A 24,771-nucleotide genomic window follows, 5' to 3' on the forward strand; every position below is an offset into this window, starting at 1 on the left:
TTGATAACATGCTGAACGGAGAGTGCTACATATTGTCAGTCTGGCTGGCTCGGTTATATATGCACCACAAGACTTTTCATTCTTCGGCTTTAAAAACAGCGTCAAGGACCGCTTTAGGAGTAACAATCACTCCTACACTGCAAAAACAGAACTAAAATAAGTTAAAATTTTCCTGAAATTAGTGTATTACTACTTTATTTGAGTAGGTAAATAAGATTATTTGCCAATGGAATAAGATTTTTGCACTTAAAATAGGAAGAACTCGTCTCCATCAACTTATTTCAAGTGCAGTATATCTAATTATCTTATTTTAGGGTTAACATTACTCTTGTCATTGGCAGATAATCTTATTTACCTGCTGAAATCAAGGACAAATACAATAGTTTCAAGAAAATTTTACTTATTTTTAGTTCTGTTTTTGCAGTGTAGGTGGCTTTCTGGGGCTCCACCTTTCATTAGGTTGGGCTGAACACAGTTATACAAGTCATAACAATACGTTTGCCAAAGCTGAACGATATTCTCTGTCCCACTCACCCAATGATATAGGATGGGATGGAGACTTTACAGCTATTAAGCATCCTGACCTCTTTCCAAAAGGCATTTTGAGTATTATTTAGTAGCTTTTATGTTAGCAGATGAAATAAAACCGAGGTACAAAATACACATTTTTCTTTGCTGGCTGACAGGAAGTGGAGGTCAAAGGAAATAAAACAGTTTTTTCCACTTTTTCTATAATATATCAACGTTTTCTCTTTTAGCTTTCTATTCTGGAGGTTGAAGTTGTCATTGACAGCCTCTCGTACGCTTTAGGCCTCTTACCGTCTGATCTTGGGAGTAAAACTAAAGAGATTTCATGCTGAAACGTCTTCACTGTCAGGGACACACCGTAAACGTCTTGTGACACTTGTCTTTTCACGAGTCAGGCCTTGAGGCCTGCAGGTATGAGTTGCCTGAGCTCCTGCAGAGACGAGACGTCTTACCTCCCCCCCCAAGAAGACGACAGTCGTTTCGTCATCTCAAGAAATCTGCTCTGCTTTTCATGTGTGCAGATGAGGTCAGCAGGTCATCTTTCTGCTTTTGGTGTTTTCAAGAAGTCTTTTAACTGTGCAGTCAGACTCTTCAGAGACGATCCGCCGCTAAAATGCTTAATCTGTTCCTCCTGGGGATCATGATGGAGGGTTGAAACGAGACAAAAGGTGTCAGTTAAGAAGAACACACTTCAAATCGGAGCCGATTAAACTTTGAAATGTTTAAAACGCTCCCTGCTGAATTGTCTTCAGAGTTAGGAAAGGTCAGCTTGTTTCTGCGGTGAGGACAGATGAATGGTGTTTGTTTACTCCACTGTCAGCGTTCCTCAGTGTTTCTGTCATCTCCTCTCATCTCGCCGTCAGCGCGCCGTTAAAGAGCTCGCTGTGAGATGCGACGACACGCCGGCGAGTCTTACGGGCGAGCGTTCAGGAGGACGACAGGTGTAATTACCTCCTCCGTGTGTCAGGTTGGAAACCCGTCTCCTGTCGCCGCTGAACCAATTACAGCCGCAGCTTTAACTCACTAATGTTTTATTTACAGTCGGGAAAGGGAAGAGCCGGCGCTGATTTAAAGGAACTGTCACAGATAAACAGGTTCAGTCAAGTTTTATATACTTACACTTAAAGGCAACAAACACTGACAAACTGCCAGTAAATATTCAGGTAAACAATAATATTAATACATAACTTAAAGGGCAAAAGAGTTCGTCTTCACTTTCACTTTCACATATTTTTTTGTATTATGGGTTAACACCACCTGTCCATGTGTAGATATCTTAGTTTTTTTTTTATTTAAATCTAATTAATCTAATTTAAATGACTTAAAACTGAGGGAGCTGGTCTTCTTGGACTCTTTTAAAATACCTTTAAATGACAGAGATGCTGTCACATTAACATGTAGACATTTTAACTGATTATTTTTAATTATATTGTAAAATCTGCCACTCATGATGTTTGACACTTTCACTGGTTAGTAATTGTTTATTTTCTATGTGTGGATGAATGTTTGTAACTGATAGACAACCCTGCTGCCTGTCTTGGCCAGGACGCTCTTGTAATGCCGGGCGTACACTGTACGATATTTTCCATCGTTGTACTCAGCAACAGCTCAAACTGTACAATGAAACCTCAGGGTTTAAAAGTCCACAGCTCTCCATTTCTGTTCTTACTGTACGGCCCAACGCTCTGATGCGACCTGGCTGCTCACACTGTACGTTTAAAAACCATGTCAGATATTGCAAAAACGGGTCTAAAAACAAGTAAAATGTTCTTAAAGTTAATGTATTTATCCTTGATTTGAGCAGGTATATAAGATTATCAGCCAATGGAATGAGTATTTTGGCCCCTAAAATAAGATAATTAGACATCCTGCACTTGAAATAAGATGATGGAGATGAATTGTTCCTTCTTCAAGTGCAAAAATCTTATTCCATTGGCAGATCATCTTATTTACCTGCTCAAATCAAGGACAAATACACTAATTTTAAGAACATTTTACTTAGTTTTAGTTCAGTTTTTGCAGTGGACTCAGCCCCATAGAGAGATGGTGCTACTCAGACTCATCTACCCGGAAGCCAAATATCAACAGTAGAAGAAGAAAAAGGTGGAAGTGTCGATGCTCACCGTTAAACATGAGGCTCACTAGAACGAAACGCGCTGCCTTGGCAATTCTATGAGTTGTTGCTCCGTAGTTTGACTCCATGTCACACGTACCGCCGTCACGCTTCTCTCCGCTTTTTCGTTTGAGAAGAAGAAGAATCTACTTGTTTTGCGCGAGTATACTATACTCACTCCATTGGCATCTTATTTATTTGCTCAAATCAAGGAAAAATGCACTAATTTTAAGAAGATTTTATGTACTTTTAGTTCCCTTTTTGCAGTGTAGACTGTTGTAACTCCGCTTGAACAGCAGGACGCGCTCAAGATCGCTCACCATCACCTCACAAGGGCCGACTGAATTTCAAACATGTTGGATTTTCAACCGACCTTCCGATTCCTGATTGGGAGATGGTCGTGAGAAGCTAATCGCCCCTCATTACCCCCTGTGTACGACACAACGCAAGATGCACGATCAAGCTGAAACTCGGCACGACCCAAAAAATTCTCGTACGACTGAAGAATCGCCCCCAAAAGTCAAAGACTTTTCCTGGTAAACTAAAGATTAAATCAGGGGTGTCAAACTCATTTTGGTTGAGGGGCCGCATTCAGCTTTATCTGATCTCAAGAGGGCCACACGAGTAAACTCATTGCAAGATGTGGACTTGTTGTTGATTTTTATATTAAATTAATTTCACTTTTACACAATATATTATGAATAACCTTAGCGTTTTTAAGAAAAGTATGTGCAATTTCAACAATACTTTTACTCAGTTAAACATTTACTTGTGCATTATGCATAAGAAATGATCACAGTCAAAAAACATTTATTCACATTTTTTGGAACTTAAAAACACTGTCATACATGACAAAATACATCAAACAGATAAAAATTAAGAAATGATTTAAATTTTTCCACACCTGAAGCTTAATCTGCTAATTAAAACACAGCGCCCCTCGTGGACAATATAGGAACTGCATATTTTCAATTAAACAAAGTATATGTTTTTTTTCAATAATTGTTTTATCATTCTCTTCCTTTTATCTCCTCTTTTTTTCACCTTTTCTTTTTTTCTTCTTGTTCTTCATTTCCTCTTCTACTTTCACATTGTAGTGTCCATATCATTTGAGATATTCCCCGCATGAATCATAATAAAACTATTCACATTCACAAATCTGTCAGGATTTGGGTTTTGTTTCAGCTGTTTGTTAATTTTGATTTATTAGTTAACTCTCTGGTCTTTAAAATCAGTTTTGGTTTTGGGCTCTTTCTTGTTTGGTTTCTATTATAGCTTGTGTGTGTTGTGTTTAGTCTTAGGTTTAGGTTCTGTATTAGTTTTGGTTTATGGAATAGGTTAGATTTTATTGTAGTTTGATTTTATTTATGTTTCCAGTTCAGTTCTGTCTCTTCCCAGCAATCTGTTTATCTGTCACTCCCCAAACACCAGTTACCAGCCAATCAGATCTGCTCACCTGTCAACCTCCAGTCACTAGCCAATCAGTTCAGTTTCCACCTGTCACTTGTAATTAGTCTTCACTCCCGTTCACCTGCTCACTCCACTATATAGTTCTGCCTCGGTCTTCAGTTATCTGCCAGATCATTAACGAGCCACGGTGAGTTTAGTTCCAGCATTCTTTATTCTGATTGACCTGTTGATGATAACCCGAGAGCCTTTTTGATTCTGAGCCAGCCTGTTCCCTGATCTGTTTTTCCTGCCCTGTCTGACTGATTTACCGGTTTACCGACTAGTTTCTGTCCCATGGTTATCCGAGCTTGCTTTGCCCTGTCTGTACCTCTGCCTATTTTGGACTGCTTTTTGTGTACCGGATTTTGGACTGCCCTTTTGACTATTGAGCCCGCCTGTCCCTGTTTTCATTATTAAAATCCTGTTTTTTGCCTTAACCTCACTTGTTGGGTTTGAATACTGGGTTTGCCTGATTCACGATCATAACAAAATCAAGCGGAGCACTATGGCAAAAGCAGTACTGCTCCACTTGTGAAAGTCAAATCTGATGAGCTCTATTTGGCATTAAGACAACAATTCTCATTGCCACATTGCCAGACAGGATGCTGTAAAGAAAAAAAAAAAAACTTTTTTTTTTTTATAATGATAATGCATTTAGCCACAGAGCCGGACTAAATTGTTCGGCGGGCCGGATCCGGCCCGCGGGCCGTATGTTTGACACCCCTGGGTTAAATCAAAATAATTTCTGAAACTCTTCAAGTTTTCAATTAAAAGATACATTTGAAACGTAATTGTGAACGAGTTGCTATTTTTGTAACCCACTGGACATCAAGGAGGGCAGGAGCAGACTTGGATGGGCAGATGGTATAAATCCAGCAGCCAGTGAATTTTCAGCTGCTTTATATTTTAATTGCTAGAAACTGCTCTGTCTGTTCATTCAAAGCAGACATTTCATCGCACAATACTCAAATCCCGATCATGGTTCACGTTACTGAGGTTTAACAGCCGTCTGGAGGAGAGAGAGAAGAAAGTTAGAGATTGTCAGGTAGGTCTGAGTTCCTGGAGCCGTCTGGAGGAGACAGGAGGAAGGGTGAAGCTGTTCAGGTTAGCTGGTTGTGACTTCCCTCTCATGTGGTTGCCTTCGATCTCCAGGTGGTTGAGGTAGGAGGGAGGCGGCAGGTAGGTAAAGGTAAATGCATCGGCGTAGGAAGCGGGGGGGACGGGGGGGACATGTCCCCCCCAATATTGAAGCCAGGTGGATATGTCCCCCCCCAAAAAACTGTACCGCAAAATATTGGATTTTGAAATTTTTTTAACTAGCGTGCTTTTATTTTGAAGGCGCAGCATCGCGTTACGTCACTGTACTCCCCCTCCCCTCTCTTAACTGCTGAGTGAGCACTCAGAAGGGAGGGAAACAGCGACACAGAAGTCAGAAACTTGTGAATGAGGTAATGGTCTGTCGGGAATGCTGCTATGAATATTGCTTATTTATAACGTCTTGTTGTCAGTTCACTTTCATATATAGAAACTGAATCTTTTTGGTTTAGTCATCTTAGTCTTGGGATGATCTCTCATCCAATATTTAACTGCTAACTTCCTCTAGACGTTTGCTACGCTAGCCAAAATGTCTTTTTTTTTTTTATATCTCATTTCAGTACAATGCCACCACCAACTAAAAGGCTGAAACAGCAGCAGGACTTACTCAGCTTTTTTAAAAAGAGTAACGTCAGTGTGAGTAACAGTCACACAACACAAGGGCAACACCTGTGTTGCCCTTGTGTTGAAATTAGCCCAGTCTGGGCGTGCGTTTTACGAGGATTTTTTATTTTTTGCGTCGTTTTGCTTAGCCGAAATGGACAGATATTATACCTGCCGCGCTCCTGATCGTTAGTTAAAACCACAGGGAGAGTTAATTTTAATTCTTAGCAGCGGCTAACCAACTAATTAACTTCTGCACCTTTATTTCCTCAAATAAACTGCTGGCTCCTCTTTTTAGACTATAAATATGTGACCTCAGGTACCGTTTCTATGCGTTAGACCCTTTTTGTACCAGGTCAAGGAGGTTGCAAGGAATAGCAGAGGCACGGTTTCCCATTAAATATATGATTTATTAAATATACAGGTACCAAGAGACAGAAATCAATGTATTTTATTGTACACAAAAAAAAACTAACTAGTTTAAAAGTGAGCACCTATGCTGGTCTGGAATCCTGCTAACTGTGAAGAAAAGTTAAAAACCCAGTTGAATTAATTAGATTCCTTGGGAGGGGGGGGGGGGAGAACGACTACAAAACACAAACTGAATACACCTTAGTGTTCCCCAACAAAAACACACTCACTCCAAAACCTTAGTGCATATAATACAAAAAGAAAACAAACTCTCCTCCCACTAATCCCCTTAACTCAATCTGAATAAAACCAGCGCAGGATCCAGGGACAGCATAGGGCCCCAGGTGGGTCGAACCCAGACAGCAGCCGAAGAATACAAATCCTCCCCTGCTTTTACTAACACTAAAAGAGAAAGAAAACAACAAAACAATCTGGAACTGTGGTGAAACGGTAATTAAGATGAGACCAAACAACCAAAGAAACAGTAGCAAAACAGAACTAAAATTCCAACTGAAACAGTAACAGGTCAGCCTGCACACAGAATAAATCATGTTAAATTAGCACCTTAAAACATCCAGGTAACATGAAAACTGTCGATTTACCTGTAAGGAATCCCCAGCCTCGGATGTCTTTCCTCAGCTATCTGCCCCCTTTTAGCCAGAAGGGCTTGATTACCCCCAGCTGCACCTGATCACAGCGTCCTCCAAATATGGGCAGGAGGAAGGGTGTGCAGCACCATGCTTCAGGGCCATAGTGCCCCGGCTACAAATATATTAACACAACATTGACAACTCTGTAGTTTTCTCTGTTCTGTACTGCAAACTGGAATTAAAGGCGCCATTTCTACCAAAGGTCTGGACAGACTGGCGACCTGTCTAGGGTGTACCCCGCACCAGCACCTCCCGACCCCACTAAGGGACAAGGGTGTACAGAAAATGGAAGGATAGATGGATTTCTACCAAAGGTTTAGAATGCGTTTTTGAACCAGATGCTTCAAAGCGCCCTGTCCATAGTTCTTCAACACACTGTCAGCTCCCTGTCAGAAAGACTTTAGTTCAGAGTCCATGAGATAATACTCTGAAAGGATTTAATCGATTGATTTTATTTGCCTCTGCGATTAACTCTGCGCGTAAAGTCTGTAATGTGACAAATAAAATGTTTTGTTTGATTTAAAATTGGCCATATTAGGCTCAAGAGCTGTACCTCATTTCTGAAACTGTTAGGGGGTAATAGGATAGAGGCTGGTTCTTTTAAGGTTTTAACAGCCAACAAGATGGTGTATCGGTCAGGATACAGGTAATAGGGTAATGAGGCTCGCACTCCTTTAACTGTTGCCGTCAGCAGGGTTTATTCCACTTCAATACTCAGTGTTGCCAACAGTCTGCAATAACATATGAATTGCCATTAGGCCAAATATGTATTGCAACAGTAGAAGTTTAAACCAAATAAACTTAAACATATCCAAAAAAGGCAAACTTAAACATCAATCTGTGGAAATACATTTCCCCAGCATATTAGATATAATTCTAATTATGTAAATATAGCATCACTTGGCTTAAATACTGCAGGAACTCAAAGTGAGCACAGTTTCAATGAAACATAATAAACAGACGTTTTCTAGCTCAAATTATAATGAGTAGCTTTTGGCGCCATCATGTGGTCAAATAAATAAACTACGCCATGGCGTCAGCCGGCAGCACGCCCGATCACAACATGCACACATGACGCACAACCCCGACGCAGCGCACACGCAGCGAAAATCCAAACCGTAAGTAAACAGTTTTAACATAAACTTATGAAGACCAACGAAACTGTTAGGTGTAAAATACTTCTGTGTGTAATCAACAAACCAAGCACCGAATGTGGTAACTTACGTTCATTCATTAACTTAACACTCGGAGCATCGATAGTTCTAACTGCAAACAGCCGACATGCTATGAAGTTAACCGGAAGTAGCAGATAGCGCCCTGAACTTACACCTACGTCACTTCCTGATAGCAGCCGAACCAACATCATAAACAAAGAATGTCTGAGCCTTTTATACAGCCGCCCCCAAATGTGATGCCACATTTGCTTAACAATAAAAGGCTTCTCAATTAGTTTCAGGGGATGACCGGCTGTTGGTGTCAGCGTCCTGTTCTTCAGATGGTACAGCTGGTAACACAACCAACCGAGCAACCGGTCTAGTGTAGACATGTCCCTTAATGTTCACATCAGCAGATCTGATAAATCCATCATCACTACGATGAATCTCAGTCACTTGACCTATAGGCCATAGAGCTCGGGGCAGCTGTGGATCTACAACCATAACCACGGCCTTCTGCAGAAGGTCAGGAGGGGTTGAGTGCCATTTCTGTCTTGCCTGTAGGCTAGGAAGGTATTCTCTGATGAACCTTGCCCAGAACTGATCAGCAAGAACCTGTGAGTGCCGCCAGCGCCTTCGACTGAGGACATCCACCTTTGGGTAGACCACTTGGGGCAGCGATCCATCAGGCCGCCCCATGAGAAGGCTATTAGGAGTCACAGGGTCCACATCGGCCACATCAGTTGAAACATAGCCCAAGGGCTTTGAGTTGAGGATTGACTCCACCTCCATCAGAACCGTAAGAAGTACTTCCTCTTGAAGGGGTTGGGATCCTACACAAGTGCGGAGAGCTGACTTGACAGAACGGATCTCCCTCTCCCACACTCCACCAAAATGTGGGGCTGCTGGCGGGTTAAACCGAAATGTGATCCTTTTCTGGGCAAGCTGTCCCTGCAACGTCTCTGACATGTTGGCAAAGGCTTCTCTGAGTTCTCGATCTCCTCCCTTAAAATTGGTTCCACAGTCTGACCATAGCTCTGCGGGTGTTCCTCTTCTGGCGATAAATCGTCTAAGGGCCATGAGGAATGCATCTGTATCCAGACTACTTAGAAGATCCAGGTGTACTGCCCTTGTTGTCAGACACTTGAAAATGATCCCCCAGCGTTTCTCATGCCGTCTTCCAACCTTCACAATCATAGGCCCAAAACAGTCAACGCCAGTTGAGTAAAATGCTGGCTTATACAATCTAAGCCTAGCAGCAGGAAGATCAGCCATCTTGGGAATCGAGGGTTGGGCCCTCCAACGCTGGCACTCAGGACAAGTTCTCTGGAATTTACGTATTGCCTCTCTTCCTCGCAATATCCAGTAAGATCTCCGCAGCTCTGCGAACACCCGTTCAGGGCCTGGATGATGAAGTTCGATGTCATATTTCTGAATGAGAAGGCGTGTGAAAGGATGTGAAGGATCCAGAACAATGGGATGCAATGTAGAGCCATCGAGACCTTCTAGATGTCGTAAACGACCTCCTACTCTAATGAGGCCTGTTGTAGTATCCAGTTCCGGTGCCAGGGTGAGTAATCGACTTCGGGATGTAACAGGTTTTGCTTCTGCTAGCAATCTACATTCCTCTGAAAATGACTCCTGTTGAGCATGCCGAAGAATGGCCAGTTCAGCTGCCTGATACTCTTCAGTGCTAGGTGATGATGTTGAGAACGCCTGCCCTCGAAGTTCTTTAATAGTAGCATCCAAGAGCTCCTGCCAATTCTTGTGCACTGTTCCATCCTGAAAGGTCGGCATGGAGGTGGTAGCTGTTCCACAGAAGACAGTCTTTCTGAGCTCAGCTTCATCAACACAGGGCCCAGAACTCGGCTCCTCTGGCCATTTGTCAGGACTGTCGTGCAGAAAGCTAGGCCCGTTAGACCAACGATTTGGGACCTTCAGCTCGGTCAGGGTCTTTCCCCTGGTCAAGTCATCTGCTGGATTACTCTCAGAGTTTACATAGCGCCAAGTACAATTTTCTGTTAACTCCTGTATCTCAGCTATCCTAGCTCCTACAAAAACTTTATAGCGGCAGGACTGTGAGCTCAACCAGGTGAGGACAGTTGTCGAGTCAGACCATAAAACTATCCTTCTGATAGATGAGGTAAGTTCTTTCTTCAGGATGCTGGCCAGCTGGGCTGCCACCAAAGCTCCACACAGCTCTAGGCGGGGAATAGAGAGGGTACGTTTTGGGGCTACACGGGAGCGAGCTAGGATGAACGTGAGGTGAACCTGACCGGTGCAGTCTTCAGTCCTCAGATATGCAACGGCTCCATAAGCTTTCTCCGAGGCATCTGCGAAGATGTGTACTTCGCGGGTAGCCTCCTTTAAGCTGGCATCAGCAGGTACATAAGCGCGTGGAAGAGTAAGGTGAGGTAGAAACTGGAGCTCCGCCTCCCAATCCAACCAAGCTTGAAGGAGTGTAGATGGGAGGTTTGAGTCATCCCAACCGTGCTTCTTATCCCACAGCTGTCTGAGTAGGAGCTTCGCTCGAGTGGTAAAGGGTAACAGATAGCCTAAAGGGTCATACTGTGAGGCTAGAACCCTATAGATATTTCGAAGAGTTGGCATCTCATAAGACACAGGCCTGTGTTTATAGCCTAGGGAGTCTGTATTCCAATTCCAGCTGAGTCCAAGTGTTGTCTCTAAAGGGTTGGATTTGTCTTCTGCCAACCACAGATCCAGGCTTTGTGATCTAGCTTCAGGAGGCAAATGACTCAGAACGCTTGGGTCATTGGAAGCCCACTGTCGTAACTCAAAGCCAGCAGATTTTAGTAAGTCTCTCAGGCGATCCACCAGGGCTTTGGCTTCCTCTGGTGAGGCAACACTCTGTAGGCAGTTATCCACGTAGAAACACTTCTCAATGGAAAATCTAAGGCTGTCATCAGGCTGAGTATTTTCCATCACGTGGCGCTGCAAAGCGAATGTTGCACAGCAGGGACTTGAGGTGGTCCCAAACGGCAGGACCTGCCACTCATAGGTTTTGGGAGGCTCGTCCACCTTGAGATCCCGCCATAGGAACCTCAGTACGGGGCGATCTTCTGGGAGGAGAAGAACTTGATGGAACATCCCCTTTATGTCTCCACTCACAGCGATGGGATACTCACGAAATCTGACTAGCACTCCTAGTAGGGGGGCCCCAAGGGTAGGGCCAGGCAGAAGAAACTGATTCAGGGACTGTCCAAGGTATTTGTGGGAGCAGTTAAAGACTAAACGATTCTTCCCATTATGACTAACAAGATGATGAGGGATGTACCAGCTCTCCTTAGACAAAGGGTCGTTTTCAACCTCCTTTACAGCTCCTGATTGAATCAGCTTCTGCATTTCAGCTCTGTAGGCATCAGCCTGATTGGGATCCTTCAAAAGGCGTCTCTCTATGCTTCGAAGCATGGGCATTACAGATTCCCTGGGTGCTTTCAATGGTGGCATATGTGTATGGCGGAGGAGAGGTGTAGCATACCTTAGGACTCCATCTACCATTATGCGATCTGTTTTAGCCTCAAGCAAAGCCACAGCCTGCTGATCCTGCTTTGATCGTGTCACTTCCTTTTCAGATCTGTAAGGTATGGCATCCACCTGCCAGAGCCGCTCTACGTGCTTAAATAACTCATCTGCTTGAGAGGATGTATACAGGCATAAGGCAGGCTGAGTTGGCCGCCCCATGAACAGACTTGGCCCCTGAAGGGTCCACCCCATCCGAGTGTGGACAGCTGCTGGGCTACCAGGCGGGCCCAGCCGAACTGGTTCTATAGGAGTTATCAGATGTGGCTGGTCTGATCCGATAAGGAGCAGTGGCTTTGCTTGCTTTAAGGCAGGCACTGGTATCCCTTGCAGGTGCTTATACTTCCTTTGTAGCTGATCAACAGGATATGTATGGTGAGCTAGGTTAAGAGGATCAGCTGTGAATGCTCCATCGATCTTGTAGAGGGACCCAGGATTGGTAGCGGCAGCGACACTGAAGGATACTGTATGGCCGTGAAGCATCTGAATGTCTTGGCGGACGGTACGTAGGGGAAGGTCTTCAGGGATGCCTGTCAGACCAAGGGTTTTAGCAGCAGCCGGGAGCAACATGGTTCTCTCCGAACCATCGTCAAGTATCGCAAAGGTGTCTAGAGTTCGTTTCCCATGCCTCAGAAGCACGGGTACTATCTTTAGCAGAACACGATTGCTGGCCCCATGGCGATCCAGGTAAAGGGAACCTGACGCTGAATTGGTAAGGCAACTTTCTTCCCTTCCAGCCACGACAGTATTGCTTCCCTCAGTTCGTGCATTTATCTCGTGAAGGGCCAGTAGGTGTTTTCCCTGGCAGAGACTGCAGGGTTTTTTCAGTGTACACTGAGCTGCTAGATGCTTTCGGGCGCAACGCCAGCATCGTTTGTTGACTTGGATCCAGTCCTTTATTTCTTCCTTGGAGAGCTTAGCTACATCATTACACTGACTGAAATAATGTTCTGTGCTCTCACAGTAGGCACAATAAGCTTTGCCTTTCACCTGCCCTCCAGCTTGACTCTCCTTTGGTGGCAGGAAAGTGTGTTTTGAGGGTCCCTTTGCATTATGTAGGACAGTTACAGCCTGTTTGGTGGAACGGGCATCAGCTCTCACACTGGTTCTTTCTCTAATACCCTTTCCACCAACTTGGCTATCAAACCCCTGACACCATGACTCATGACGAAGCCATTCAGATAAGTCATACAGGGTGTAGATCCCCCCAGGCTGCTTGAACTGGTGTCGACGAAAGTCAGCTCTCTGTTCTGGAGGGAGCTTGCTTATTAGCCGAGCGACATGGGAGCCGCAGTTCAGTTCCACTTCTCCTTCAATCCCCAATGTCTGTAGCAGCCCAACGAGTGACTGCACCTGGAGAGAGAACCTTTGGAAGGCTCCTGTATCACCTCGTCTTATTTCTGGACCATCTAGGACACTTGCAATTTTCTTTAGAGCAAGCTGATGAGGTTGTCCAAATTTATCATGGAGGGCTGCCATAGTCTCAGTATACGGTCGGGGTGAGTTCAGGTACGCATCAGCAATAAGCCTAGCCTCATCAAGCTTAAGATGGTCGACAAGTATCTGATACTTGAAGAGCTCAGTTGTATTAGGAGGGAGCAGGTTCTCCAGAGCCATTCGGAGCCTGGCAAATTCAGAAGGATCTGAATGAATGAACTTTGGAATTGTTGGTTTGGGCCCCCTATATATTAACTCAGGGGAAAAGGGCATGTTTGGGTTATTTTGGTCTGACATCTCACCCACCGTCCCTTTAACTGGAGAGGAGGGGTTGGCTGGAACTGGTTTCCTTTGTAACAACCCTCTATCGTTTGGTTCCCAACCCGTGTTTCGCCCAGGATGTTGTGGTGGGGAACGAAACATGTCTGCTTTAGGATCCTGATACTGCGGAAGGCATGAAGGATTAGAAAGCTTACCAGGGAGAGTTTCTGCATTAAAGGGAGGGCGGTATTGTAAGCCTTCATCGGAATATTGTTCTTCAAGCTTTAAGTTGGAGAATCCTGCTGGCAGGTCTTCTTCTGGTTCAGGCCACGGTGGTGGGTCAGGCCACCCTTCCTCATCTTCCTTTAACGGCTCTGTATCAGTTGTGGGTCTGTATGCCCCTTCCGAACTGCTTGTAGGGGGCTGATGAGTATTATGTTGTGAGGCAGTAAGCTGAGCCATATCCTTCCTCAGTGAGTAGGCAGCCTCAATCAATGCTTTAATATCACTCCTTGCTTCACTTAGTTCTCTAAGACCCTCCTGTAATCCTTGCTGTGCTTGCTGAAGCTTCTCTCTTTCTGCCTGCAGAGCTCTAAAGTCTGTATGAAGTGGTGGGATGGAGGGTCCCAGATGATTGGAGAAGGGGGTGTACTCATGTGATAAATCGCTGAAGTTCCAATCCTGCCGACTTCTCTCCAGCAGAGGACTGTTATAGTAGGCCACATTTCTATCACTATAAAAGGGAAACGTGCTGCTGTACTGAGGCTGAACTCCCATACTTCTCGGGAGAGGCTGTGGGCTGTCCCGGTGATACGTTTCCATAAAGGGATGACCTGTATAGTCAACTTCATAGTCATCAAACCGGCTCGGTCGGCGTGTTTGCCGTTTAGGTCTGACATCAGGAGGCTTCATTCCATCTGATTCCATCTTGAGAACTGTCTCCGGCTCGAAGGACCAAATGTTAGGGGGTAATAGGATAGAGGCTGGTTCTTTTAAGGTTTTAACAGCCAACAAGATGGTGTATCGGTCAGGATACAGGTAATAGGGTAATGAGGCTCGCACTCCTTTAACTGTTGCCGTCAGCAGGGTTTATTCCACTTCAATACTCAGTGTTGCCAACAGTCTGCAATAACATATGAATTGCCATTAGGCCAAATATGTATTGCAACAGTAGAAGTTTAAACCAAATAAACTTAAACATATCCAAAAAAGGCAAACTTAAACATCAATCTGTGGAAATACATTTCCCCAGCATATTAGATATAATTCTAATTATGTAAATATAGCATCACTTGGCTTAAATACTGCAGGAACTCAAAGTGAGCACAGTTTCAATGAAACATAATAAACAGACGTTTTCTAGCTCAAATTATAATGAGTAGCTTTTGGCGCCATCATGTGGTCAAATAAATAAACTACGCCATGGCGTCAGCCGGCAGCACGCCCGATCACAACATGCACACATGACGCACAACCCCGACGCAGCGCACACGCAGCGAAAATCCAAACCGTAAGTAAACAGTTTTAACATAAACTTATGAAGACCAACGAAACTGTTAGGTGTAAAATACTTCTGTGTGTAATCAACAAACCAAGCACCGAATGTGGTAACTTACGTTCATTCATTAACTTAACACTCGGAGCATCGATAGTTCTAACTGCAAACAGCCGACATGCTATGAAGTTAACCGGAAGTAGCAGATAGCGCCCTGAACTTACACCTACGTCACTTCCTGATAGCAGCCGAACCAACATCATAAACAAAGAATGTCTGAGCCTTTTATACAGAAACCATCTTATATGTTTAGGAGCAACAATGCAGGGACAGCACAAAGGAGACAGGAAAAGGAGAGGATAGTGCAACCGGGCTAGAGGCAGGAAGTCAGAGTGAGGGAGAGACAGGAGTGGAGCAACAGGTAAGACAGAGTAACTCATACCAGTAGATACTTCATGAGAGTCCACAAAAAAAGTTGAAAATTTTAATCTTTTGCTTGTAGTAAGTGTAGTTCAGGGGCATTGAGTGACATTGTAACTTTTCCTTCTAGGGAGTTCAGACTAGGGACACACAGCTGAGAGACTCTGAAGTCAGTGGACAGAGAACAGAGCCAAATCAGCCACATCCAAAATTCATAGACCCTCAAGCTCTAGCCAACAGAACTTTACATTTCCAAGGAAAGTGGTACAAGGAATTTCCCTGGCTACATTATGATGCAGTGAAAAAGGGCATTTTGTGTTTTTATTGCATGGCAATTTACCAGGACAAACTCACACCATTTGGTGCAAAATCCGAACCCGCCTTTATCACTTCTGGATTTAAAAATTGGAAAAAAGCATTCGAAAAATTTAAAGCACATGAAAATAGTCACACACATCATCATGCTGTTTCTGTGACTGCACAAGAAAGTCATCCTATAAATGCCCAATTATCCAGTGCTTTGGCAACTCAGCAAGGTGACAATAGGCACTGTCTGGAGAAAATTGTGAGCTCCATAAAATATTTGGCACGGCAGGGACAAGCTTTGAGAGGGCATGACGATGATGACAGCAATTTGTATCAACTGTTGAAAAATCTGGCAGAAGATGATGCCCTTTTGGCTAAGTGGTTGCTGAGGTCTCAGAAAGAATACCTAAGTCCACAGATACAGAATGAAATCTTGTGTTCTATGAGCAATAGTATTGTCAGTGAAATAGCAGATACAATCAGAAACCTACCAATTTTTGAGTTTGCAATTATTATGGATGGAACACAGGACATTTCTGGGAAAGAACAAGAAAGCATTTGTCTGCGATACATTGACAGTGACATGAAGCCCCATGAAGAGTTTATTGGCTTGTACTCAGTTTCTGAAACAACAGGAAAAAGCCTTGCTGCTGTTGTTAAAGATGTGCTGCTCAGATTAAACTTACCAATGCATGGTTTACGAGGTCAAACTTATGATGGAGCAGCCAATATGTCTGGGAAGCATGCAGGTGTACAGGCACTGATAAAGCAAGAGCAGCCACTAGCACTTTTTGTTCATTGTGGAGCACACTGCACTAATTTAATTGCACAGAAAGCTTGCTTAGCCTCAGTTCTGATCAGAGACGCATTGGATTGGGTGAACCAGCTTGGAGTTCTTTTCTCTCAGTCAGGGAAGTTTAAGGCAATCCATGCAGCAACAGCACATACAGAGAATCCATCGTGCACTGCAATAAAACCCCTGTGCCCCACAAGATGGGCAGTACGGAGCAAAGCAATCAGAGATGTTTTGTCACAGTATGGGTCAGTGCTGGCTAGCTTTCAGGAGATGGCTTCTGGTGCCTCAAACACAGCATCCACTGCTAATGGACTGCTGGGGCAGTTTAGGAAAGGTAAAACAGTTTTGGGTCTCATCCTTGCCTCACCTGTGATTGATAAGCTTGAATGCCTGAGCATCTCTTTCCAGAAGAGAACTCAAACCATTGCTGGAATGAGGACTGCTGTGAAAGTTGTTCAGACTTCACTTAAGGCTAAAAGAAATCAAGAAAGTTTCAACACTCTTTTTGAAAAGGCGATGGCTGAGGTTCAGTCTTTGGGTGTTAAACCCATCACAGTTACACAGAGAAGGCCACCCCCAAAACGCTTCACTGAAGGAGCTAAGACACATCAACCTGAATGTGCCAAGGACCACTACAGAGGTGAATTCTTTAAAGTATTGGATGTTGTAGATGCACAGCTCACTGGGCTATTTAACCAGGATGACTTGCTGACTTTGCAAAAGTTGGAAGAGACACTTCTCAGTGGAACGATTGATGCTGCAGTCATTGGGAAATACCCAGAGTTGAATAGAGAGTTACTTTCAGTGCAACTTTCTATGTTTAGACTGAACTACTCATTTAGCAACAGCGCAGAAGCTGCAGGGATCATTGGTGGACTGCCTGGAGAGGTCCGTAGACTTTTTGGGCAAGTGGAAACTCTGGTCAGGTTGCTTTTGGTAGTCCCCGTTTCATCCTCTGAGGCAGAGAGAAGTTTCAGTGCGCTTCGTAGACTCAAAACGTGGCTCCGGTCTACAATGACTCAAAACAGGCTTAATCATGTTGCTGTCTGTCATGTACATAAAGATAAACTTGATTTACTGGACAAGAAGTCAATTTGCAAGCAATTTGTGGCTGCAAATGAAAGGCGGAAAAAACATTTTGGCTCTTTTGCCTAAGCCAGTGTTTGCCATCCTTTTATGTGTCCGGCACATTTTTGGCGAATTATAAATGCATGGCTGTAAAGTGCAATTGTTCAGAAGCACAGAGGTGTTGATCTCTATCTAGGGTTATGTGGCCTATAAACAAAAGAAACAAAATAAAATCAACAATGCTTCGTAAACTGAATATCTCTGTGCTAACTGCTTTTCCAACAGTTAAAGCACACTGTAATCAGTGAGTTAAAAAGCTTGTCTATTAAATGTGTATTTATTGTTGGTAAATATTTCTTCATTTTTGATTTGGTTTAATTAGTCATACAGTTCGACAAACTGAATAAGCATATTTTGATTGATTTTCTTTTCTTCTTTTACTTAATGTTAAAAATGTGAATAATTTGTTCACTACATTGTCTGTGAGGGCTCTTTCATCTCAGAATTTTGTTTAATGAAAGAGATGGTTCTATGGTCAGTCAACCTATATAAATTCATTTTTGACCATTATTGCAAGTTTGACAAAATAAAACATATCAAACTTTGCACTTGTGTGGCCTACTGAATTGTTTTTAATCCAACTGAAATATTTGATTTTCTAGTGCGTATGCGGACACTAAATATGCCAAAGGCTGAAGCCCTTGAAAGACATCTCCCTTTGCTTAATAAAAGACTCCAGTCATTTTGTTTGGTGATATGCTCACATCTTATGAACAAATGCATTATGTAAATTTTAAATGCATTATTTTTGCAAGACACATTTATAAAGGAATAAAGTAAAAGATTAAATAGCCTTTTTTTTAAGTAGCGTACTTAAGATATATTTCTGTTGAATATTTACGAATCTCAGATTTCCGACATGTGTCCCCCCCAATTGTAAACTTATTCCTACGCCCTTGGGTAAATGGTCTCGCTCTGAAGACTTGGCTCTGTGGACATTTTGAGAAGGTTAAAGATGTTTTAGGTAAGTTGTCCCACATTAGGGGAGACCCAAAAGTAGAGACAGGTAGAAACGAGTTACATTTACTTAGTAAGCTTATGGTTATGGTTAACTGCACCGTACATTTTACTTTTACATGAGTATTATCATTTCAGAGCATCTCTACCCTCACTGGAGTCCAGTTTCCGGCTCATCCGCCCACCTTGAATTGCTTCCCTGACTAACAAACAAACACGATTTGACCAAAAATGCAGGAAAACACAGACAGACGTGTCTGCTGAGACGTCTGGTTTGTAAATCAGCTTCGTTGTCCAAACGTTATTTTCTGTCTGTTAAGCTTGTTGTGCCCTTCGGAGGTCATATAGTATAGAAATGTTTATTTTATATTGTTTGTCTGTCATGCTGCTGCACAACAATTTCCCAGTTTTGGGACCAACAAAGTAAGTTTTATCTGTATCTTTGAAGGATTGCTGTAAAATCAGTGACTTAATGCAATCTGCTGGGTTTCCTTAGATAGGAAACTTTTAACCAATCTGTCTGGAGGATGAGGTGACATGTTGCAGATTTGCGCTATTTAAATAAACTGAATTGAATTAAAAACACAGGTCTAAAGGTTTTATGTTACAGAAAACTCAAATCTGGAAATGTGCGTTTCTTCTGCCCGCATAAGTTATCTTGAAATGATGTGACGTTTCTGCTCATTTCTAATTTTATTACTGTGATTTCTGAAGCTGATGATGATGATAATCTGGCAGCTGGAGTTAGGTACGTTGTGTAACAGCACACATGTGAGTAAGTGGAGCAGGATTAACTCTCCCTTTGAGAAGATTAGCGGCAGAAAGTAGGAAGACAAAGCAGCTAGGATCCCAACCAGCCCCGGATCATGAGAATAACAGAAAATAAAGGATACATACATGATCCTCCCAGTGGGACCTTACCAGGAAACATCCAAATGAAGCATCTGGGAGGTTTAACCACCTCGGCTGTTTCCTTTAGATGTAGAGGAGTGTGGCAGGGATCCAAACCATAACTGACTTCCCGGACTTAGTGAACAAGGAAACGGTGAAGTGATGAAGTTCCAGCACTTTTATTGAGAAACAGAGCAGAGATCACATAGATGCAAAGTAATCGCACCCCTGCCCTGCTTTTGTCTCTCTCCCTCCCCGGCTTCCACCTAAACACCAGCAGCATAGCCTCGTGAGACCATCCTGATCTCGCGAGCTTTCGAAGTTTCACTCGCAGATCAGTCTGGCTACTCTCTGTTAAAGAAAATTTGGAGCCGTTCACCAAACGAACGTCCAATCAGCGTTGGCTTTGAGGCGGGTTGAGGTGTGACGCAACGGGAAGCACGTCAGTTCAGTCTAAAGAACATGGCGGCTTCAGCCGATGAAACTAGCGTTAGCGTGGCTATCGAGCAAGTTTTATCGGAATTACAGAGTATTTCTTTGCTGAGCTAACGAGCCTTTACCTGCAGCAGCAAGAGTAGCTTGGCTTGTGGTTGTGTTTTCGTCGTCGCTCGTAACAGAGCGACGAGGAATCTGATTGGTTTATTTGGCCCGTCTATCACCAACATAGGCCAATCAGCTAACCAGTATTTTCGCCCCTTCCCAAAATTACTTCAACGGAAGGTTTCCAGATGGATATGCGGAGCAAATCTATCTGGCGGAGTCAGGTAACCAGCAGCCTTGCCGTGAGACGAAACAGAGACATTCATTATCTGCACAGTAAAACACAAGCATTTGGCCTCGGCAATCAGCGGGCAGCAGAGCCAGGGTCTCACATGTCTGAAGTGGCGCCAGGTCATAGCGACCTTAGGATAACGTTACAATAACAAGGAGCAGCAGCTCTAATATGACCTAAAACTGGAACGTGAATGGAGCTGCAAATCCAGAGCTTCATATTTCACTGCATCTCCTTTGTCACCAGAACAAACCTGAGCAATGTCCTCATTTCTTCGAAAAACTGAGTCATCCGCCCATCTTCTGCTTCATCAAGAACAAGAATATTCCCATTTGAGAAAATCCTTCCGGCCTGTAAACAAACCCTAAAGGAGCCATGGAGATGAGCACCAACCAAATAAGTTTCCTGGGTCAATGTGAGCTTCTGTGTTTTCTGTGTCTCTGCTCTGTCTTCTCTAAGCCCCAGTGGGTCGAGGCAGATGAGCGTTCACACTGAGCCTGGTTCTGGTTCTGCTGGAGGTTCTCCTCCCTGATAAAGGGGAGTTTTCCTCTCCACTGTCGCTTCATGCATGCTCAGTATGAGGGATTGCTGCAAAGCCATCAACAATGCAGACGACTGTCCACTGTGGCTCTACGCTCTTTCAGGAGGAGTGAATGCTGCTTGGAGAGACTTGATGCAAACTGCTGGGTTTCCTTAGAGAGGAAACTTTCTGACCAATCTTTATAATCTGATCCAATCTGTATAATCTGATTGAATTTGATTTTGGTTAGTGCCTTGAGATGACATGTTTCATGAATTGGCGGTATATAAATTAAACTGAATTGTACTGATGGTTCGTTCTGGGTTAATCAGCAGCTGATTAACTGACGATGTAGATGTTTGACGTGGGAATTTAACCGTCACCAGTTTGTTGCCCATTAAACCATATTGTGTCACCATTAGACCAAGAATAACATGTTCCCGGGCCTTTAATCTGGTGGTGAAATAAACCTGAGCACCTGAACGCAGCTGGAAACCACCGCTAATGGATTCAGCGTCTTTAATAAACTGTAATGATGATTAAAACAAAAGTGTGAAATTTATTAATTTGAAATCAAATGTGAAGCACAATGAAGAGAAGCTCTGATTTATTTTTCTTTGTGTTTGTCTCATATAATCCCATTATTCTGCTGGTTTTGGTGTTTAATCAGCGCCACTTCAGAGGGAGGGGGCCACTCACCTCATTAGGAGTAAATGCATCAGAACAGAAGAAGTCCTCTTTGTTTTCTTCTTTCCTCCAATCCGTTTGTCTTCCCCTGCTGTTGGCTCTCCGCGTCACTTTGCTGCTTTTGTTCTGCCGCTGTCACAGTCTCTCTGCTGCATGTGAAAAATGAAGCGTTACAATCAGATAAACATCTCAGAGGCGTCCAAACGCACCGCCTGCGGCCGGGGTTCCTCCGCACTCAGCTGGAGTTAATTATTCAGATCCATATCGGGATGTTTCACGGTCTCTGAGGGGATGCAGCCGTAACAGGCAAACACGTGATTTATTGTTTCTGCTCACATTTACTGGTTTGGTTTGCAGTTCACTGATTAAACAATAGAAAGAGAATATGGATCTAAAATAGGAAGATTTCTTGAACGGGTAGAAAATTACTTTTAACAAATGAGAACAACAACCCACAGCTGCCATTTCCTCCTCTAACATTCAGAATTTGTTCATAACTTCGAACATGTGAACAAATCTGAACGTATGGGATGTCATTTGCCCTGCATGGAGGAGGTGCATTTAAGTAACTTGTCACTTAAACTTCCAGGAACTTGAGCTGAAGCAATGAATGGGAACCTAAAAGTGTCAAAGTTGAGGGCTGAACAGTCAATGTGGAATAATAAGAGCGGCAAAAACAAAACAAAATTGTAAAATTAGAAATAAATCTATGCAAAAACAGATATAGAAAAAAACCCAGCAATAACATAAGTAAATACAAACAGTAACATTTATTGTCTATACCTGCTGGTCCTTGCAGGGTTGCTGGTGCCTTTCTGCAGGCCAGTCCACCACAGGGCAACATATTTACACCTAAAGGAGAAATTAGAGACCAATTAATCTAACGGTCATGTTGGTGGACGGTGGCAGGAAGCCGGAGAACCCGGAGAGAACCCTCGCCTGCAGTGGGAGGACATGCAAGCTCAATGCAGAAAGAGCACAGGCTGGGATTTAAACCCAGGACTTTCCTGCTACAAGGCAAACAGTGCCACTGTGCAGCCCTAATAAAAAACAAAAACAAATAAAAATAAATAAAATTTAAATAAACAAATTGCTTAGCTAACTATTAACACAAGTAAATGAATCTAAATAAATAAAACTAAACAGATGAATATACTGATAAACTATTCATGCATGAACTAAACAAGAATAAAACTGGAAAACAATTAGATAAATAAAGAAAGCTGATTAAATAATTACAAAATGTAAAAACAAAACATAAAAAAATACAGTAATGTCATGTTTTATTCTCCTGTATATCATTCAAATGTATAACTCATTTTCTGTATGAAATCACAGATATTTTATTGTTAATAATTATAACTTCACTTAATTTCTTTCATTGGTTGATTTTTACAATTACTGTATTAGTGCCTGCCTGGATATGCATGAAGAGCAACGCAGAGCATGAAGAGACCTCCAATAAACTGTGTTAGTCCTGAAAGAATTACAGAAAAAGGAGACGATTTTCTTCCTAAAACTCACTTTGATGCAAAGAGACACTGAACAGATTAGAGTTTTTATCATAAAGCCAGAACCGGTCGCTAAAAGGGGCGCTCTAATCGAATCCCTCCCCTCCTGTTATTTTAACTAATTTATAGATTTTCTATGGCGCCAAAGTAAAACTGATGTAAATCGCTTTTGTAAGCAATTTACATATGCTTACAAAAGAAGTCAAATAGCATTTTCTTTACCACTGTCTTTTATTCATAAAATGACACGTCACAAATATGATATGCTTAATAAATTACAGATTAGTGCAAAAATCTGAAAAACTATTTGAAAACCCTTACCACATAACAGAAATCCTGTAAATAAGTCGATAAATAATATTGATGTCAAGAAATCAAATGTGCAACATCAAAGATCAAATAAATAAAGCATAGTTTGCACACAATACCTTCATGCATAAGCTGCTTTCCACTATGGAATAACAACATACAAAAACTAAATAACTATATACTACAAAAGCTATATAAAATACATGAATACAACCATATGCAAAAATGTAACGTAATGTGAGTCATGGCAACCACAACAGGTTTAAATCAGAAGAAACTGGATTTTTTATTCAGCTTTTACATGTTTCGACACCTATCTAGGAGTCTTGATGCTGGAGATTCAAAGGCACAAAGACGCTTGGTTTGATGTTGAAATACATTCTCAAAAATTGAACAAAAGCCAAAAGTTGTCTTTGTCTAATTTAATATAGACCTGTAGTGGTGCTTTTTACTACTGCATCCATCAGAGTGATAAACCGCTATCAAGTCTACTTTACCTCTTCGGCTACATTTATACACTTTACTAGATTTTCTCCCAGCAGTCACCTATGACATCATCATATGCCAGCTCACTGTAATACCATTAACTTGATATATTTAGCTTTACATTTGACTCTTTAAGCTTTTCAAATTTATAAAATTAATAGGGGGAAGTGTTTTGGGAATGTTTTGGGAAAATAGGAAGAAAATGACAGAAATCATACATCAGAACTTCCATTTATATATATATATATATATATATATATATATATATATATATATATATATATATATATATATATATATATATATATATTAGGGCTGGGCAACGATTGAAATATTTAATCGCGATTAATATTTAATCGCGATTAATCGCCCTGATTAATCGCGATTAATCGCATTGTATTTACAAACTCCAAGAATGAATTCAAAAGTAGTGTAAAGAGCACTTTTATTTTAATGTTCTGCTGCCATATGAACAAAAGTGTTGTAACATTTGTAGCACTTATCAGTAACACATATTTAGTGTAAAGCTCAACTTAAACATGTAAAACAAAAAATAGCAATAATAATAAATTAAAGCTTATTGCCACTGACAGGGAATTCTCTTTATGGGGAAAAAATCTACCAAAAACAGGCAATTTCTGAGGTAACAGCAGGGAGCAGCATTACCATTTTATGTTCAATACCAAAGTTTAACTTGGCAGTGGTTCCAACTAATTTGTTTCTGTCATATTCCATGCTGGAAGAACTTTAAACTGAAATGCTTGCTAACTCGATATGCTTGCGTTGCTTGCGTTTATTTGACGTTGACACGCGGTTTTTTGTTGTTGCTTTCTCGCGTGCATATAGTGAATGTCAGGGGAAAAACAGGCAAAAACACATGGATACTTTGAAACGAGAAGCAACTTCACCAACGGCGTCGATGCAGACCTCGCTCCGCACAAAACTTGTTCCGTTCACCAACTCACCGCCTCGCCTAAGCAAATTCCTGCGGGAAACACCACCTTCCGCATGTTGGCTTTGTTTTTTTCCGGCCAGCACCTTTCTTCCTCTGAATCCGAGGCTTGGCTGACAGCGAGGTTATTGGCGCATTATCGCCACCTACTGTTCTGATTCAAATCCCTACACCGCAGCAACAGACCTTCACAAAATAAAAGCATGTGAGCAAGATGCGTTAACCCGCGTTAAAGAAAATATCGCCGTTAATAGTCTAATGAGTTAACGCGAAATTAACGCGTTAACTTGCCCTGCCCTA

At 42.4% G+C, this 24,771-nt stretch overlaps 1 protein-coding gene across 1 annotated transcript; it reads left to right on the plus strand.

Moving 5' to 3' along the window:
• The first annotated feature begins 5,481 nt into the window (after positions 1-5,481).
• On the plus strand, positions 5,482-20,342 carry LOC118565205 (zinc finger MYM-type protein 1-like). Its single transcript, XM_036145156.1, has 3 exons — positions 5,482-5,821; positions 15,050-16,462; positions 20,253-20,342. Exons 2-3 carry the CDS (start codon positions 15,485-15,487, stop codon positions 20,340-20,342), a joined length of 1,068 nt encoding a protein of 355 aa, XP_036001049.1. The 5' UTR covers positions 5,482-5,821; positions 15,050-15,484.
• The last annotated feature ends 4,429 nt before the right edge of the window (positions 20,343-24,771 follow it).

The sequence above is a fragment of the Fundulus heteroclitus genome, chromosome 2 (genome assembly GCF_011125445.2).
Source record: "Fundulus heteroclitus isolate FHET01 chromosome 2, MU-UCD_Fhet_4.1, whole genome shotgun sequence".
Lineage (NCBI taxonomy): Eukaryota > Metazoa > Chordata > Actinopteri > Cyprinodontiformes > Fundulidae > Fundulus > Fundulus heteroclitus.